The sequence below is a fragment of the Apis cerana genome, linkage group LG9, assembly GCF_029169275.1.
Source record: "Apis cerana isolate GH-2021 linkage group LG9, AcerK_1.0, whole genome shotgun sequence".
NCBI classification, from domain to species: Eukaryota; Metazoa; Arthropoda; class Insecta; order Hymenoptera; family Apidae; genus Apis; species Apis cerana.
The window spans coordinates 11,060,705-11,079,320 of NC_083860.1; the positions used below are offsets into that span (position 1 = coordinate 11,060,705).

Below are 18,616 nucleotides of genomic sequence, written 5' to 3' on the forward strand. Positions count from 1 at the left end.
CATTTCATTCATGAAAATAAAATAAATATCAAATATTGAAATTGTATCATAAATATTAATTACAAGTAAAAATAAGTACATACAAAGTAATAAATAGTGAAAGAAATTTATAAATTATTATATAGAAGATCAATCATTAAAAATCTAAAGTAATTATCAAATAAATAAATAAATATATAAATTATAAATATGAATAAATAGTACTTGTAGCGGTACTTACTCTGTAGAATATTTAATGAATTTGAATTAAAAAGTATCAAAATTGATTTTAATCATTAATTATATTACATTAATGATAACTATTTATCGCACACTAAATTAGAAATAATGTAAAAAAATAATGTAAAATAATGTAAAAAAAATCTTACAAACCATACAAACATTAAAGATATTAAAAATTTTACAATGTTCCATGATAATGATATATTTAAGTTTTTAATTTTATTTAGTGAAAAAATTACTTATGATATATTTATTACATATTACATTATTACATATTACATATTACTTATGATATATTTATTTAATATTAATTAATAAACAGAATTTATTATAAAATTTTTAATTTAAAATCATTATACATTGTTAAAATTCATATATATAAAAGTATGTAATCATAATTTTTTATTTCTTTTAAATAATATAAATAATGTATGTATTATTACTAACATAGAAATAACTTACATAGTAATTGCTAAATTGTTATCAATGTTATAATATATATGTACATATACTCAAAAAAGAAAGAATTAAATACAAATATATACAGATTAATGTTATTAAAATAATTATTAAAAATGACACAAGAAGTTAAAAAAGGAAAAAAGAAGCAAGTAGAAAAAGAAAATCAAAAAGAAAAAAAATTCGAAAAAAATATAAAAGAAAATACAGTTGAAAATATTAAAGTGTATGTAACGTAAAAATATTAAATTCAAATTTAAAATATTATTACAAATGTTATTTATTTATTTAAAATATATTAAAAACATTATAAATTTATTTAATTTATAGAGAATGTAATGTTTTATTTATTAAAATTTTTAACATAATTTGGACATATATTTTATATTAACATACAGGTTAAGTCAGGTTATATTTTCATATATTTATAATGAAAGATATATAAGTATATATTATCTAATTATTTTTTAACATATATACAATATTTTTCATATAAATTATTTAATATTATTTAATATCATTAAGTTATTTATATTATATATAAAAAACCAATTTATATACTTCATTATATGTATCATTATATATATTTTATATCAATATAATTAGCATGATAAATTATTTCAAAATTATAAAATATTATACTATAAAAAATATATTATTTTGCAGAAAATATGGATCTTCTATAAGATTTCCTTATCAAAGAGTATGGTCTCGCTTTGCCCTTATATTTCCAGTATTGTTCATAGTTTGGTATAGTAGTAAACAGGGTAAAGAAATTTATTTAGCAAAACAAAAAGAAATTTTATTAAGTCGTACTCTAAATATTGAATGTTCAAGTGATTATGAAGCAGAAACAAACAAATATCCTGAATGTGTACCTGAAAAATGTGGGAGAATAGTTATGGATAAATTAGTATTATCAACAGAAAGTGATATATTATTAAAAATAGCAGTAAATGGTTTGAATTTAGGTGGTTCTGATGGTGGTGCAAGTATATTAGATCTTCATTCTGGTGCATTAAGTAAAGGTCAAGGTTTTATAGATATTTACTCATTATCAGAAACAAAAAAAATATTCAATAGTTCTGACTTTGCAATTTATAAGTATGTAAATTATTTATAATTTTTTTAAAGAATTTCAATTTTATAATTGTGTAGTATTTACAGAACAATAAAAACTAAGATACAACATGCAATAGCACACAATTTTGGAATATCTTCAAATAAAATATTTTTAACAAAGCCTACATTTTTTTCTCGAATGACAAATATATCTGCAAAAACTATACATGATGAATATTGGCATCCTCATATTGACAAAGTGTGTAAATTTATCATAATTTTATTAAAAATTAAAATTTATTTCTGAATTTAAATTTTTAACATAGGACACATACAAATCTTTTCATTATACAACTTTACTTTACTTAAATGATTTTGGAAGAGATTTTGAAGGAGGCCGATTTGTATTTATTGATAAAAATAATGTCAAAACAATAATAGAACCTCGTAAAGGTAAACAATAATTACAAAAGATTGATTAAAAGAGAAAATATAAATAATAAAAATATTAAATTTATTTTATAGGTAGATTATCTATGTTTACTTCAGGTAGTGAAAATTTACATGCAGTTGAAAAAGTACAATCGGGTACTCGATATGCATTGACCATATCTTTTACATGTAATCCAGATGCCGCTATTTCCGATCCAGATTATCGAATAAAATAAAAAAAATTATTACATGAATGAAAATTATGTATTCATTTTAATTTTAAATAAATAAAATGTTTATTTTATTTTAACAAAGAATAAAAATTCCGTATCAATGAAAAAAATTATTTATTTGTAGGATATATTAGAAATAGTTATATATTTATTTTTTTATTATATAAAAATTTTATTATATAAAAATTTTTTTATTTATAAATTTTTTTAAAATCACAACGTAAATGATATTCTTGAATTAATAGACAATTTATTTTTTTGAAATATTCTTTATTCACTTATCAATATGATACAAGAACACATATAACATATAACAAATGCATATTGTATGTGTTTAATGATAACTAAAATTATGAACATGTACATATCTATTATTTAACAAACCAATCTCTTATTGCTAATGAGAAAATATAATGTAAATGGTTGCTTTTAACAAAGCATTAAGTATGTTATGTGCAATATATTCTGAATGTATACAAATATATATAGAATATATATTGAAGTTTATCACTGGAATGTCTTTATTTTTTATTACATTTATTTAAATACACTATCTAAAAGTGTACATATAAGAAAAACGTATGAATTGCCAATCATTACCATTTTTACTAATATTTTTTTATATTTTTTATTCTGTGTAAAAATGTCAATTTTTTAGAAATCTAGATTAGTGAAATTATTTAACAATGTAATTTAATAAAACAATTCTATGTATATATACTATATGTTTAAATAATGGTATTTGTCCACTATAAAACCATTATAAAAACTTATAGTAGATATCTAAAAAATATATATTATAAATATTTATATTTAATATTTGAAAATGTTTTTAATAATACCCATATAGTATGTGAAATTATTACGTAATAGACCACAATTACACAATTATTCCTTTATACACGCCCATCCCCCTCAATGTTTATTTTTCATTTCACAATCTAAGATACTTTTGATAGAAAATAGAAAAATTGACTACATAACTTAATAATGTAGATGATATAAACAATGCATGTAAAGACCTGAGATAAGAAACATTTGTACAAAAGGAATTTTACAAAAAATGTATGTAGGAATCATATTAAAAATTAAACGTTAAGTTTTTGATGATCATCATTATCATGTACATCAAGATGTACATTAAGAGCTCTTTGGAATGTTTCTATGCAACATTTATGTACATTTAAGTAATGATATTAATATTACAGAATAATTTTCTGAATTTATAATAATTTTATAAGTAGAAATATATTTTTTACGTTCTTAAAATATTTGCAATTTGTGATGCATTCTTTCCTGCTAAAATGCTTCTATGATTTCCGGGTAATTTTTCAATTTTTATTTTTTTCTTACAAATCTATAAAAAGATTGAAAATATGATAAAAAAAAATTTGAAAATAAAATAAATTTATTCCATATTATTATTTATTATTTGCATATTTAAATATAATTACCTTTGATAAACCGTAGTCTTCGTCTAAATCAACAAAATTATCTTTGGCTCTAATTAATAAAATATCTCCATTAAATACACTTGGATTATAATTATAAACTGCCAGCAGTTTCTTGTAAAATAATAGACCAGCAACTTTTAAGTCTTTAACATCCAATTGAGGTTCGTCTATAATTTCCACTACTTTATCTAATAACTCTTCATCAGATACAGATTTTAAGATATCATAAGCCTAAAAAAAAAAAATTAAAAAAAAGATAGAATATATATTTTTAAATTATGAAATAATATATTGAAAATAAAAATACCTGAATGAAATTGATTTTCTTATTAAATTGCCTGATGAAATACGACAGAGATTTTCTGTAACCATTTGCACTCACATCATCTTGATTAGCAAGCTTTCCAATTTCCACGGAATGTAATTTCACATACGCCGGTGAACCGTCAAGGAGAGTTAAAACTACTGCCTTTCCAGCCTTTTCTAATTGAACGGCCATTTCAAATGCAATACAAGCCCCAAAAGAATATCCTGCTACATGATATGGTTCTTTAGCTTGAATCTTTTGCATTTCTTTCACATAAAAAGCAGCTAATGCTGATACAGATTCTAATGGACTATTTTCAATACATTGAAAACTCCAAACAGGTCGTTCCAATTCACTAGCTAAAGTTTTAAATGGTGTTTGTGTTCCTTCAATAGCGTGAACAATGAATATCGGTTGTCCTTTCGAACTCTTTGTTTCCAATTGTACAAGAGATTTAATAGGTACAAGTTCTGAAGAATTAACTTGGAATAGAAAATCTTCTACGATATCTTCTTCTGAATCTGTAGTATTCACTTGTTCTTCTGCAGTAGGAGTGTCAAGTTGTTGTAATTTTCCGAACGTCAAAGTACGAATTTCTAAGGCTGACAATATTAGATCATAGTTTCTCTCGAGAGTCTGTTTAATTTCTGTTCCCATAAGAGAATCCATTCCAAGATCAGCCAAAGTAACACTGGGATTAATGGATTCCAATGCTTTAATACCCATAATGTTGGCTACTGCTTCAACTACACTAATTTTTGTTCCAATTTCTACCCTTTTATCTGCTATTATCATGGAAGATAAAACTGGATGTGGTTGTTGAAGGAAAATATCTATTGTATCAAGACAACTTTGTATGCGCTGAGGCAAAGTACCACCAATCTCGGTATCGCTAGAACCTTTCATTGCATCTACAAAAAAAAAAAAAATAACAAAATGTAATATATGAAATATATGACATGAAATCAATATTTATAAAAAAAATGTATAATACCTATAATTAAACCAACATCACCAATAGCTCCCCATTGAATAGCAAGACCAGGTAAACCATTTGCTTGTCTATTTTCCATTATCCTTTCCATAGCAGAATTTGATAAACCATAATTACTCTGACCTATATTACCTCTTCCACACGAAACAGATGAGAACACAACAAAATAATCTAATGAGGAACAATATTCTCGTGATACTATGTCTAAATTCTTAGTTACGGTAATTTTAGGTGATGCTGATATTACAAAATCAGATTCTGAGAGATTTTCAATGAGACCATCTCGTAGAACAGCTGCTAAATTGAATATACCACCAATAGGAGCAAATTCATTGCTTTCTTTGATAAGTTGTTTTGCTCCAGTTAATGTTACTATATCTATCGTAGAAATTTTAACATGTACACCCATCTCACGCCAGCGACGAATACATAATGATTGAAAGCCAGTACGTATCCCAGATCTTGAAGTTAAGACTATATATTTTGCACCACGTATGATCATCCATTCTGAAAGTTCCAAACCAAATCCACCGAGACCACCAATTATTATGTATGATTTTTCAGGATTCATATATGTGCGTGGAATAGCTGAAACTATCTTTGTTGATGGCTGTATAATTTTTTCTTTTTCCTCATCTCGAATTTTTAACAAAACTTTACCAATATGTTTGCCAGTAGCCATAAATCTAAAAGATTGTTCAATTTGTTGTTCTGAAAAAACTGTTGAAGGAAGTGGTCGAACAGCACCACTCTCTATTCCTTCATTAATGAGTCTTGCAGTTTCTCTTCTGTCTGGACTATCACCTTCCAAAATAGCATCCAAAAGTATACCATGGAAAGAGGCATTTTTTAAGAATACAGACATTCCAAGAGGAGAATCATTCGATAAATCAAATTTTCCAATTTCAAGAAAACGACCACCTATAGCAAGACATCTGACACTAGCTTGTAATTTTTCTTCAGCTAGCGAATTAAGCACTATATCTACACCACGTCCATTAGTTTCGGTAAGTATTAATTGTTCAAAGCTGGTATCTCGAGAATTGCCAATATTCTTATCAGTCAGTTGAGGGAACATTTTCTTCAAGAAATCTCGTTTCTCTTGAGTACCAACAGTAGTGAATACTGTACATCCTGTATGCAAGGCTATAGAAATACTAGCTTGTCCAACACCTCCACTACCAGCATGAATCAAAACACTATCACCTCGTTTCATACGACCACGGACACATAGAGCATAATAACTAGTAGCATAAGCAACAGGAATAGTTGCTGCCTGTTCCAGAGACCATTTATCAGGTACTTTCCACATGAAATTAGGATCAGCTACAACCGTAGTAGCTAAACCACGCGCTGCTACCATAGACATGATTCGTTGACCTTTTGGATCACGTCCGGAAAATTCAAGACCTAATATACATTCTTGAGTAGCTAGATTTCCAGGAAGAGCATCTGGTGGTAATTTTCCAGTTGCTAACATGATATCCCTAAAGTTTAATGGTGCATAGTATACAGAACATAATAATGTGTTTGGAAATTTTTCTGGCTGATAGTAGCTAAGTGAACTTTCAATCCATCTTAAGCTACTCAAATCACCTCTATACAAAACATTAATATTGGCATGTTCAACTTGCAGAGATTCTTCATTTTGTAAATCCAATTGTAAATGTCTATAACTTCCCCATTGTCCTCCTTTTAGAACATTAGCTACCAAATGTTTGCTTAGTTGGTGGGTATAAAATTTATCATTTAAATTAAATTTAGGTAAATTTTTGTCTTGAATGAAAACATAACTTGCTTTTGCACCACCATCTTCCTGACGAATACAATTCATGAATCCAATCATACCTATAAATATTATGATTATTAAAATTCATGAAAGTATTGTATCCTGATAAAAATATTGAATAATATTTACCAAGTAATTCTTCGCCCTGGCTAACCAGTAGAAGTTCCTGATTCTCAGTTGCAACTTTTTTTAAAGCTGCTTTTACACCTTCTAACCACATAAAATTCTTTTCTGTGATTTGTATGACAATAGGAGCAGATCTATGTTCTTTTTTTCTAAATAAATGATATGAGCTTCCAGCAACTACTTGTGTAGCAATATGAATCATATTTTGATTTAATAAATTAGCCGAGTTAACGTCAATTTGACTTGTTTCTTCCAAAAAGAGAAATCCATTATTTAACAAACTATCTGTCAGATTTTTCAATATATTCCATGAATTGTTAGACAATATGTTACTAGCTATTATAAGATGTGAATTTTCGGCGACTGGTTCTTTCTCTTCATTACGTATTACAATAGTAACATTAAGTTCTTCTAAACCACTATATTGTTTACGTGAATCTACTACCACTTGTACTTCGAACTAAAAAAAAAACTTTATAAATTTCCGCAATCTTATTTTTTACATTGTAATGTAAATAATGTAAACATATTAATGATACTTACATTAAGTTGGATTTCTAAGTTAGAAAACTGAATTATATCAGGCACAAACAGATAATCTATAGGACGATTTCCAGCTACTTCAACAATTTTGGTTTTTTTACGTCCTATATTTTCACAAACAATTTGTAGAAGTACAGTAAGAGCATATTGCTTGGCTTTTTCTGGATCCTGCGCTAATGGTTGGGAATTTTCAAAAGGTATAAACAAATATTTCTCAAGTTTAGGAATTCGATGCTGTTGTTTTTTTGTAATCAAAGAAGCTTTCATTTTTCTGATTTCAATACCACCTGATTTAATAACATCAATATTTGAATAAAAGTATACTGGAGCACCCTCATTTTCCTTATAATTTTTGATAAAGTCTAAGTGAACAATAGGATTGATAGCAGCATATTGTAAACGAACAGGTACATATAGTCCTCTAGTATCCTTTCCAAGGATGGAAAATTGAAGCATAGTATCGATGAATGCAATCCAATTATTATTCCAAAGAAGTCTACCAGAAACTCCACGATTAGAGATGGATTTAATACCTTGAAAGATTCCACTGTAATGATAACCTCTCAGTCTAAGTTCCTTGTAAATATCATTTGTATTCAATTCCAATGATTCACTTTCTTTTTTTAAAATTGGTGCAGGAATATTTAATAACATTTTATTGATATCATCTGGTACAGAAATTGTTCCAGTTACTGCTACAGATCCATTTTCACAAATTTCAAACTGACCAGTACCCATGAATATATTGATTAAAAATTTTACAACTCCTTCCTTTGGCATGATAGTAGCTCTTTGAAATTTTACATTCTCAAACGTAATTGGCAATTGCTCGTAATCAACTCCTCGTAGTTTTGCGAAGGTTTTCCAAGTAATTAATAGATAACCAGTAGCAGGGAAAAGAATTCTTTCATCAATATTATGACCAACTAAATATTCATCTGATTCTTTAGCTAGATCGAATTCTACTATATTTTCTCCGAAGGACGAACTTGCTGAAGAGAAAGTAGCTACATCCCATTGCATAGAATGATCCCATTTAACCAAACTATTGATCATAGGTGTACCATGACCAACTGGATAATTAACTGGTGGATACAACTTAGAAATTTTGGGTTGTCCTCCTGCCATATATATTTTTCCTATATTTTCCAGCAATAAGTTTAGATTATTTGAATGGTTTCGTTTATGTAGACCAATATTGGTCACAGATGAAGGCAATGATCTTCGCAAAATTGCTTGTAACAGAGAATGTGGTGCAATTTCAATAACTATCGCATCTTCCGGAATATGAGATAATGCTTGGTAAAACAAAACAGGTGATAATAAATTATTTACATGATATGCAGCACTGCTAAGTTGTGCCAATGGAGTGCTCCATGCTTGTTCAGGTATTGATGTAGAAATCCATCTGGAAGATCTCTGTTTTGGATTTGGAATAATTTTTTCTAACATAGTACGAAGCTTTTGTCCTACTGGAGCTACATATTTACTATGGAAAGCAACACCAGAGCTATTTACCATTTTTACAAAAATATTATCTTTTTTTAATTCTTCTATAAATTTCTTAAGAGATTCAATTGGACCAGAAATTGTTACAGAATCACTTGCATTATTGCAAGCTGGTGTTACATCAGGTGGGCATCGAGCTGCTACTTCTTCCCAGCTTAATCCAACAGCAGCCATTGCTCCAAGTTGTAAATTTGAATCCATGATCGTTTTTCCTCTCCAATATGCTGCCAAAACCGTTTGTTCTGGTGTAAATGTACCATCTGCATAAGCACATCCTAATTCACCAACAGAATGTCCAACAATACCATCAGGTTGAATTTCTAGGTATGTTAATACATCTACTAGAGCAACTTGGATGGCTGCAATCGATACGAATGAATGAAGAACATTTTCAAAAGTTTCAGATGTTCCATTCAGAATAAGATTCATTAGATCAATTCCTTCAGGTTTTAGAGCTTCAGCACATTTTCTTAAACTTCTTTGAAATATTTCGATATTCAATAAATCTTTACCCATGCCTGGCCATTGAGATCCCATACCAGAGAATACAAACCAAATAGGATGTTTCTTGTCAACATATTGATTAATTTCTTCAAGTTTAACATTTCCCATAATAGAATATCCTCGATATAAATGATTGGATATATTATTTGCATAAATATCATGAAGTAGAGCAATAAACTCATCGTCTTTTTCATATTCTTGAGCTTTATTTAAAAGAACTCTTACAGCTTCTTCAGTACGACCACATATAGTTACTAATTTAGGTACTTTACTGTCTAGAACTGGTAATAATTTTGGCTTTGGGTGACTACGAAAAAGAATATGCGCATTAGCTCCACCAAAACCAAACGAATTTACAGCCACAAGTCCACCTTTCCATGGCATATTTTTATCCACAACTTGGATACTTCCATCATTCAATGCTGGTATATCTGCATTTGGAATTTTGAAATGCAAATTACCTGGAATTATACCTTCTTCCATAGCAATAAGCAATTTCGATATGGAACATACTCCGCTAGCAGGTTCTGAATGCCCCATATTAGATTTAACAGAACCAAGCAATAAAGGAGTTTTTCTACCTTTGCAAAATAGATTTGCTATAGAATTGACTTCTTGAGGATCACCAACTTTTGTTCCAGTACCATGAGCTTCTACATAAGAAACATCTGCAGGATTAATACCTGCTTCTGCATAAATCTCGCGCATTAATTTATTTTGCATTTCTCCATTTGGAAAAGTGATTCCTTGGACTTTGTTACCATCAGTATTAGTTTTAGAATGTATAACTGTAGCATACACTCTGCGTGCATCTTTTGCTTTTTGTAGAAACAGTACAGAGACAGCCTCTGATCTGACATATCCTTTACCATCAGCATCAAATGCTTTACACATACCATCTGAAGACAACATGCTTAATCGATTGAATTGAAGAGATTGGGTAGGTTTTAAAAGAAGATTGCAACCACCAACAATAGCAGAATTACATTCTCCTGAACGAATCGAAGCGATTGCTTGATGCATAGCATATAGAGACGATGAGCATGCTGTATCTATAGCATAACTAGGACCATTGAAATCAAATGAATATGAAATTCTATTTGGAAACATAGCTCTGCAGCAACCGGTCAATGCATATCCTATAAATATATATTGAAATTATAATTACTGTTTTTGTTATTATCAAACAAAGATTTCATATACCAACCATTAATTTGATCTGGATCTTTGGTCCAATATTCATCTGATTCTGATGCAGAGACTCCAATGAATACACCAGTTTTAGATCCTTTAATATCATTTGGATTAATACCAGCGTCTACGATTGCTTCATAAGTTGCTTCCAAGAGAATACGTAATTGTGGATCCATTACATGAGCCTGTTTGGCGTGAACACCAAAGAAGGTAGCATCGAATAAATTGAGTTCCTTCAATTTACCACTCCTTTCAGGTAGGCCATACATACCGGAAGGCCATCGACGATCATCATTTGTGACCATATCGATGCCCTCGAATAAATTTTTCTTAAATTCTTCAACATTTGAAGATTCAGGATAACGTCCTATATAAAAAAGAGAGCATTTAAAACAATTAAAAGAATTTTTACAAATCATAAATATAGATATGATTAATAATTAGTAAATATTCACCTGAAAAACCGCTAATTACAATTTCATCATTTATATTATATGGAGTGGTATCACCATTCATTATAGTTGGTTTTCCTACAACAGGAGTGTTTGCACTTTCAAATTGAGCTGGCATTATGATAAATATTAATTGTTAGTTTCTTCAAATATTCAAATTATTTTACAGAATTTATCAGACGTGAAAGCCTAGTGGACTATAAGCTAAAAAAGAAAAATAACATATCACTTTGAATATATTTCATATATTACATAACTTATTATTCTAAATTAATCATATATATATATATATATATATATATATATATATTAATATTATACTACATTATATATATAATATAAATTACATAGATTAAGAGAATAAATTATTTAACTTTTATATATCAATTTTCTTTTATAAAAATATTTTAAGAAATGTAATAATTACAGAAATTATTTTTTTAATTACAATCGAAATTCCGTAAATATAAAATGACGGGAATCAGCTGTTCCGTTGAATACTTCAGACGTCTCAGCAATTGTATTAAATTACTGTAATAAATATCTCTTCTTGTCATGTGATCAATTGAGCGATTTCAATTGGATTCACTTCGGGATAAATCAGTTTAGTGAAGACTTTATACATGAAAGATGTAACATTACTTGATGTTATCTGCAGTTATCTCTTATAAATATTTCATATTTTATTTAAAATTTAAATTAAAATTATCATATTTATTTTATCCATGTTATTTTAATATTATCTATAATTATTTCTTATTAATAGATTTTATATTTAATAAAGAAATAAACTATCGATATTTTTAAGATTCGCATACAAAAAAGATCTTGAAATTTTTGAATTCAAAATCCAATCGTCATATAAAATAGTAGATCGATAATTTGAAAATTATACGTTGGGGGTATTCTTAAAGTTTGTTAAATTTATTATCAAAATTCATTGATTTTAAGATATTATTAAATATTTTTATTGAATAAAAAAATAGAAAATAAAAAAATATATTTTTTTATCATAAGTTATAATAAATCATAATATTACTTAATATAATAATAAAATAATAAAAAAGATGATAATAAAAAAATAAAAAATAAAAGAAATATTTTTCTATTATAAGTTACAATGAATCATAGTATTAATTAATATCAATTAACTTATATAATCAATGATAATATATTAAAATATTTACGCATAAAATACATAATAAATGATAGAATCAACATTTTTTTATTTTCACATGATTATCCGATCTGCTTTTGATTAAAACGTAATAATAGAACACGTGATACGGCGTTGACCTCAACGGATAAATTATATCATTACCTATTATACTGTTACATTATAATTTATTAATTCAATAATTAAACAATTTGATATTATAACTATTGTTATTCAATTTAATTAAAAATAATAATAATTTTATATTTTATATTTATATTTATATTTAAATTTAAATATAAATATAATTTAATAAATTTTATATTTAAATTATATATTAATAATCGCATGATATATATATATTTCCAATTGCTTAATTAACATAATTATAATTAATTACGATCCTTTATTAAATTAAAAGATTAATGTATTGGATGAAATATCTTTTATTGTTAGAAGAAAAATACGTTTATAAATCTACAATCTACAAAAGAAAATCTTACTATATAATATATATTATACATTAAAGAGATAAAATATATATATTCCCATAATTCTTAAATTTATTAATTTCTTAATATATTAAAATGCAATTCAGTTGTTTAAAAATGGTAATACTTTAAATATGTACAAATATATATTAAAATATTCATTGTTAATATTCATTTTTAAATAATATTAATATATCGAGACTATAATTAAATAAATTAATAGATCTTTCATTTAAATATAAAATTTTCGAGAAAAAGTGATTATGTGCTATTTTTATCTTATATATTATATATGTTACATATATAATATATTGATAATATATCAACAATTTTATGAACTGTGAAACAATTTAAGTTATATTTATATCATATCATTAAACAAAAAAATTAACATTATTTTTTCTAAGGTTATCTGAAATTTTTTTTCTTTTTAGATATTTATTGCGTGCGTGTACATTTTTTACTATCATATTTGTGATAGTCATAATATATGTATATTGGAATCTACATATTTTTACATTTTTACTTTTTTGCCACATATTTTCTGATTTTAAAAATATATAATAATTTATTAAATTTTTTTTAGAAACATATAATGATTATTAACAATAAATTTTTTTTCTTTTTATATTTTTATTTTATATTATAAATTTATATTTTAAATTTATTATAAATTTAAAATATATTTCTTGAATTAATAATAAAAAAAAAATCAATTCTTTATCTATATGTATTAAATATGATTAGTGTCAAAAATATTTGAAATTTATTTTATAAGTATATTTTTCTTAAATCGGATAATTTTAATATATATTTTTATTATTAAAATTACTGCAACAATGAAATCTTTTAATGTAAAATTTATTAAAAATTAAAGATTTAAAAAATCTTTATTTATAAAAAAATTATTTATAAAAAAATTATGAATAGTTTTAATCGGAAAATCTAATTATTTATGATATATATTTGAAAATATGTTTATTTAATTGATTATTTAATAATATATAAAATAATAATAATGATAAATTAAAAATTTCTGATATAGAATTTTTAATTTAAAAATATCAATTTACATATTTTCAAATATATATTTTTTAAATATTTTCTGAGTATATATAATTTAACAATATTATATTATAGTATTTTATATTTTTAATTATAATATACTCAATATTTGAACAAATTAATTATAACATGTTACACAGTGATATATATAAATCAATATATATATATATATCACTAATTTTCAATATTTAATATAAAAAACAGAAAATAATATATAATAATCTACAATCTTATAAATGCTAATTTTATTATTAAAAAATATGTTCCATATAATTTAAATTATAATTAAATAATTTCGTCATATAAAAATATATAATTACTTTTATTTATTAAAATATAAAATTTAATATTATTTATTATAATATAAAATTAATAATTTTATATTCTATATAAATTTAAACTTATCTCTTTACTCTTATGTTCTGTAGTAAACCACAATGTTTATATTTTTCGAAAAAATAATTATTAAATTAAATTTTAATAATAATTAAAATTAAAATATTTATTACGATTAATCGTAAATATTATAACATATACAATGAAATGAAAAAAAAGAAAATAATTGTAGTTTAATATGATAAATATAGTAATTAATTTATAGTTTAATATTTATAGATAGATTTAAACTGATAACAAAAAGAACACTATTATTCTAATAATCAATTCTATTGATAATAGTTGAATAGAATCTAATTGATAATAGTTTAGTTTTATATAAAATCTTATTTCTTAATATAAGAAAGATAAGAAGATAATTTCAATGTTAAATTATTGATAATTTGCCTTAAAAATTAGATATTCAGATATTATATATAAATTCAAATATATTGGCTTCAATTTTTTAAGATTTATTCTATAAAAATTCATTAAGAAGTCAGCGTTATACTTGGGAACCTCTCCTTGTCAGCATTAGTTGATCACGTATCACGTGTTGCGCAAAACAAATGCGCATAAGATCAAAATATCCGTGATCAGTTTGTGATTCTATGAAAATCAAACTTTTTATTTTTGTAAAATAAATTTAATTAAATTATTATATAAAATTTATAATATTTTATTAATAGTCATTATATATTAATAATATATTAAAAAATATATCAATATATAGAATTTTTATTATAAATATTTTATATTTTTAGGATATTTTTTTTATTTAAAATTCATTTTTTAAATAAAATTCATAGCAAAAAAAATTTACTACTCAATATTAAAAATAAATAATGATGTAACAAGGAAAAAAATAATAACAAAATTATATACATTAAATATTCTATAAAATATTTTTTATATAAATATATTTTGAGATCAATTTGCATTATTTTAAAATTATATTTATAATGTTAAATTTATTATTGATATTTTGTTAAATTAATAATCGTTTTTAATTGCACTCTTTTTTATTTAAAAACAAAAAATATTTTCATTACAAGTTTGTAGAAATAAATAGAATCACTCATTAATCATAAATGAAAAAATATAAACAAACTTATTGTTAGGTCAGCTGATAAAAAACAATGTTTTTCTAAGAGTTAAATTTAAAACAATATTCATAATAAGTAATAAAAATTTTAACAAAAAGAAAAAAAAAATTTATAAAAAAATTAAGTTTAAAATAAATAAAAAAAATATATTTTTAAGTTATATTTAAATAAAAATATATTTTTAAATAATTATTCTAATTTGTCTTTTATTTATTATACTTAATGTATATGTATCAAAAAAAAAAGCACATTACTTATTTAATAACATGATAATTTAATACCGTCTATTCGTTGAAAACGTAAAATAAGTATACAACGCAATAGTAAAAATTTAAACAAGTTAAATTTAATATTAATGCGAAATTATAATTTAATGCGTTTATCATTCGTCATTCGTGCTGAATAGATATATACAAATATTAACATAGCTAATATCAAATTATATATATCACAATGTTCTTATTTGTAAGAAAAATATATAGTTGTTGTATATTATGATAATATATGAAATAATTTTTCAAATTTAATTTAGATAACAAATAAATATTAGTAATTAATTTTCTAGGTAAATTTTTTTATTATTGATATTTTTTTCGTTTCAAATAGTATTATATCAGTCAATATTCATGATTAGATTTACTATGACATTAGTATGATTATTATATCTATTACATCTATTTTATATGAAAGTTTTTTCAAATTTCAATTGTTTTACAAAACACAGAAAAATCTTCCATAGAATATGATTTTGTTGGAAATATATATAACATATATATAAACAAATCATGAAAATGTAAATATTATTAATTTAATATTACTAAGAAAATTCATAATTATTTTATATATTATTGATAATTTATTTTCAAAACTTTCGATTAATATAAGAAAGAAATCGAAAGAATTATTGTTATTAAAAAATCTTATTAATTAGAAAAATTAACCAAATTTAATTCATTGATTGTTAATTATTTAATTCATATATAAAATTTATACTACATAAAATATTTATTTTGTACAACTAAAATAATAACAATTCATTATTTAATCATTAATTAGATATTTACTAATAAAATTTTATATTTTAATATTATAATAATATTAAGTAGTTTTATTAAAAAATTAATGTTCTGCATTATCTGATAATATATATATTGTGAATATAATTGATAAGTAAATATAATTGATTAATTTTCTATTTAATAATTTTCTTTTTAATATTTAAAAAGACTTGAAAAGAATTTTTCGAACAAACGTCAATAATTGGATTATATTGTTAATAAATTAAATGTACTTTATTATATCAATTAGCATTAAAATATTAAAAATTTATTTAAAGTAAGATATCATTTAACCACTTACCTCACACGTGGATATAATCCTGATAAATGTTATTGAATTCTATTTTCCTTTTTGCTCAAATCCTCAAAAATATTTAATTAACATTCACCACTAAATTAGAAATAAATAGAGTAGATCTTGTCGACCAAGTTGTAATGACAATAATGAAGGAATAACGAAATGTGTAATAATATTTAAATAGAAAAATGGCTCTGCTATTTAATAATTTTATATATACGCGACGTGCAGTTTTCCTATCGATAAAACCAGTATAAGCACCATGGGCACGTCGCAGAAAACTGGCTAACGTCTAGCTCGTGAGCATCTCGTTATTATTGAATTGGACAGACCCTATGGTCTGACATCAGACCATGTGGCGTCGACCAATAGGAATTCACGTTTCCGGTACGCAAGCGCACGAAAATGAACCGGCGTTCCATCTTCCGTTACGAATATTCCGCTTTTACGTTGAATTACGTTTATTCTCTCGACTGATTCAACATTTTGTTTAAATTTTAGTCTTGATCGATCTGTGTACATGCAGTTATCACATGTCAATTAGTCACATTCTTATTTTATATAATTTTTGTTATCAATACCGATAACTAGCATAAAATAGTTCACCGCTATAACACGATGAACTGACGCGAGGAATCGATATCCTAGTGCAGTAACGTAATCGACAGATTTCGAGAGCATTTGTAAACACTAAAGTCTATTCATTTTTTTTTTATAACAATTGTGTCATTTTAAAAAATATTTAATAAAAGTGCAAATTTTGAAGAATTTCGGAGATAAACAATTTTTTTGATATTTTTAATGTGTTATTTAAGAAGTTCAAAATTTTTAAAATTCAAAATGTGCAGTGAATTCATTTTTATTTTTCATATTTACTAAAAAAAATTACTTTTTTTATATTAGAAAAAACTCATACGTTTTTACTTTAATATCTTATATAACACATTAGTATTCTAACAGATAAAGCAAATTGATTATTCAATTTTTTTGTCGAATTGTTTTGTCTATATCTTGAAAATATTAGATAATTTTTTTCATTTGTTTCAATTTTTTAATTTTTTTTCATTCAAAAGAAATATTACAATTATATTATTATTGGCATTGATCGATGAAAGTTTTATTTTATATAATTTATTTTTTTACATAAAATAAATAAATTATTTTTTTACATAAAATAAATTCGTATATTAAATAATTATTTATTTAATAATAATTTATTTAATTATTTTAATAAATTCTCTTATTAGCATTTGAATATTTTAAAACAACGTAAAATCTTACATGATATATCTTATTTTCATAATTATAATTAATGTAATATATTTTAATATAAGAGTAATGTTATGTATGTGTAATATTATCCCCCCATTATTTCTTTTTGATAACATTTTGGAAAGATCTTTGCCACTGTCTTATCGTAAAACTTATTCACCGCGTACATATCACGTGAACTGAAGAAAGAAACATGTAACCTGTATAAGTTTAGACTTAACGAGACTTTTGTGTCACGATCCAAAGCTAACAATCTTATTCTAGTTATCTCTCTTACAAAAGGGACGTTCATGAATAAAAACTTGCCAGATTGCAATTGTCGTTCTTCTAACTCAGATTTACGCTTCTAAAAGCTATTATACAATCAAATATTAATAATACAATCTCGATAAAATTATGAAACACAATTAACACGTAATTAAGAAATGATTATGAAATCAAATTTTGAATTTATTGTCAATCTAATATGTGAACATGAATCATCCTTTTAATCATGAAAACTTATTATACTAATA

General features: G+C 24.2%; 2 protein-coding genes across 6 annotated transcripts; one reads left to right on the plus strand and one right to left on the minus strand.

Moving 5' to 3' along the window:
* Positions 1-765: 765 nt before the first annotated feature.
* LOC108000541 (2-oxoglutarate and iron-dependent oxygenase domain-containing protein 3) lies at positions 766-2,498 on the plus strand. 4 transcript variants are annotated; one of them, XM_062079646.1, is made up of 6 exons: positions 766-907; positions 1,348-1,568; positions 1,653-1,785; positions 1,840-2,002; positions 2,070-2,196; positions 2,269-2,498. In XM_062079646.1, exons 1-6 carry the CDS (start codon positions 798-800, stop codon positions 2,409-2,411), a joined length of 897 nt encoding a protein of 298 aa, XP_061935630.1. In that variant the 5' UTR covers positions 766-797; the 3' UTR covers positions 2,412-2,498. The 4 variants fall into 4 exon arrangements, with proteins under 4 accessions (XP_061935630.1, XP_061935631.1, XP_016916415.2 ...); XM_062079647.1 differs by having other exon boundaries at positions 1,849-2,002; XM_017060926.3 differs by having other exon boundaries at positions 1,348-1,785.
* A 159-nt stretch (positions 2,499-2,657) lies between these two features.
* On the minus strand, positions 2,658-17,592 carry LOC108000565 (fatty acid synthase). Of its 2 annotated transcripts, none has more exons than XM_017060966.3 (9): positions 16,833-17,592; positions 11,284-11,358; positions 10,842-11,195; positions 7,622-10,773; positions 7,082-7,538; positions 5,164-7,011; positions 4,170-5,080; positions 3,863-4,093; positions 2,658-3,765 (listed from the first exon to the last, which is right to left on the minus strand). In XM_017060966.3, exons 2-9 carry the CDS (start codon positions 11,342-11,344, stop codon positions 3,664-3,666), a joined length of 7,116 nt encoding a protein of 2,371 aa, XP_016916455.1. In that variant the 5' UTR covers positions 11,345-11,358; positions 16,833-17,592; the 3' UTR covers positions 2,658-3,663. The 2 variants fall into 2 exon arrangements, with proteins under 2 accessions (XP_016916455.1, XP_016916454.1); XM_017060965.2 differs by having other exon boundaries at positions 11,284-11,484.
* Between the last annotated feature and the right edge of the window lie 1,024 nt (positions 17,593-18,616).

Bases quoted from the DNA above. Each gene is read 5' to 3' on its own strand.
- LOC108000541 (XM_017060926.3), top strand. From the start codon at position 798: ATGACACAAGAAGTTAAAAAAGGAAAAAAGAAGCAAGTAGAAAAAGAA. The intron at 908-1,347 runs GTATGTAACGTA...ATTATTTTGCAG, and splicing joins ACAGTTGAAAATATTAAAGT to AAAATATGGATCTTCTATAA. The intron at 2,197-2,268 runs GTAAACAATAAT...TTTATTTTATAG, and splicing joins AATAATAGAACCTCGTAAAG to GTAGATTATCTATGTTTACT.
- LOC108000565 (XM_017060965.2), bottom strand. From the start codon at position 11,398: ATGCCAGCTCAATTTGAAAGTGCAAACACTCCTGTTGTAGGAAAACCA. The intron at 7,539-7,621 runs GTAAGTATCATT...TTTTTTTTTTAG, and splicing joins ACTTAGAAATCCAACTTAAT to TTCGAAGTACAAGTGGTAGT. The intron at 7,012-7,081 runs GTAAATATTATT...TAATATTTATAG, and splicing joins CCAGGGCGAAGAATTACTTG to GTATGATTGGATTCATGAAT.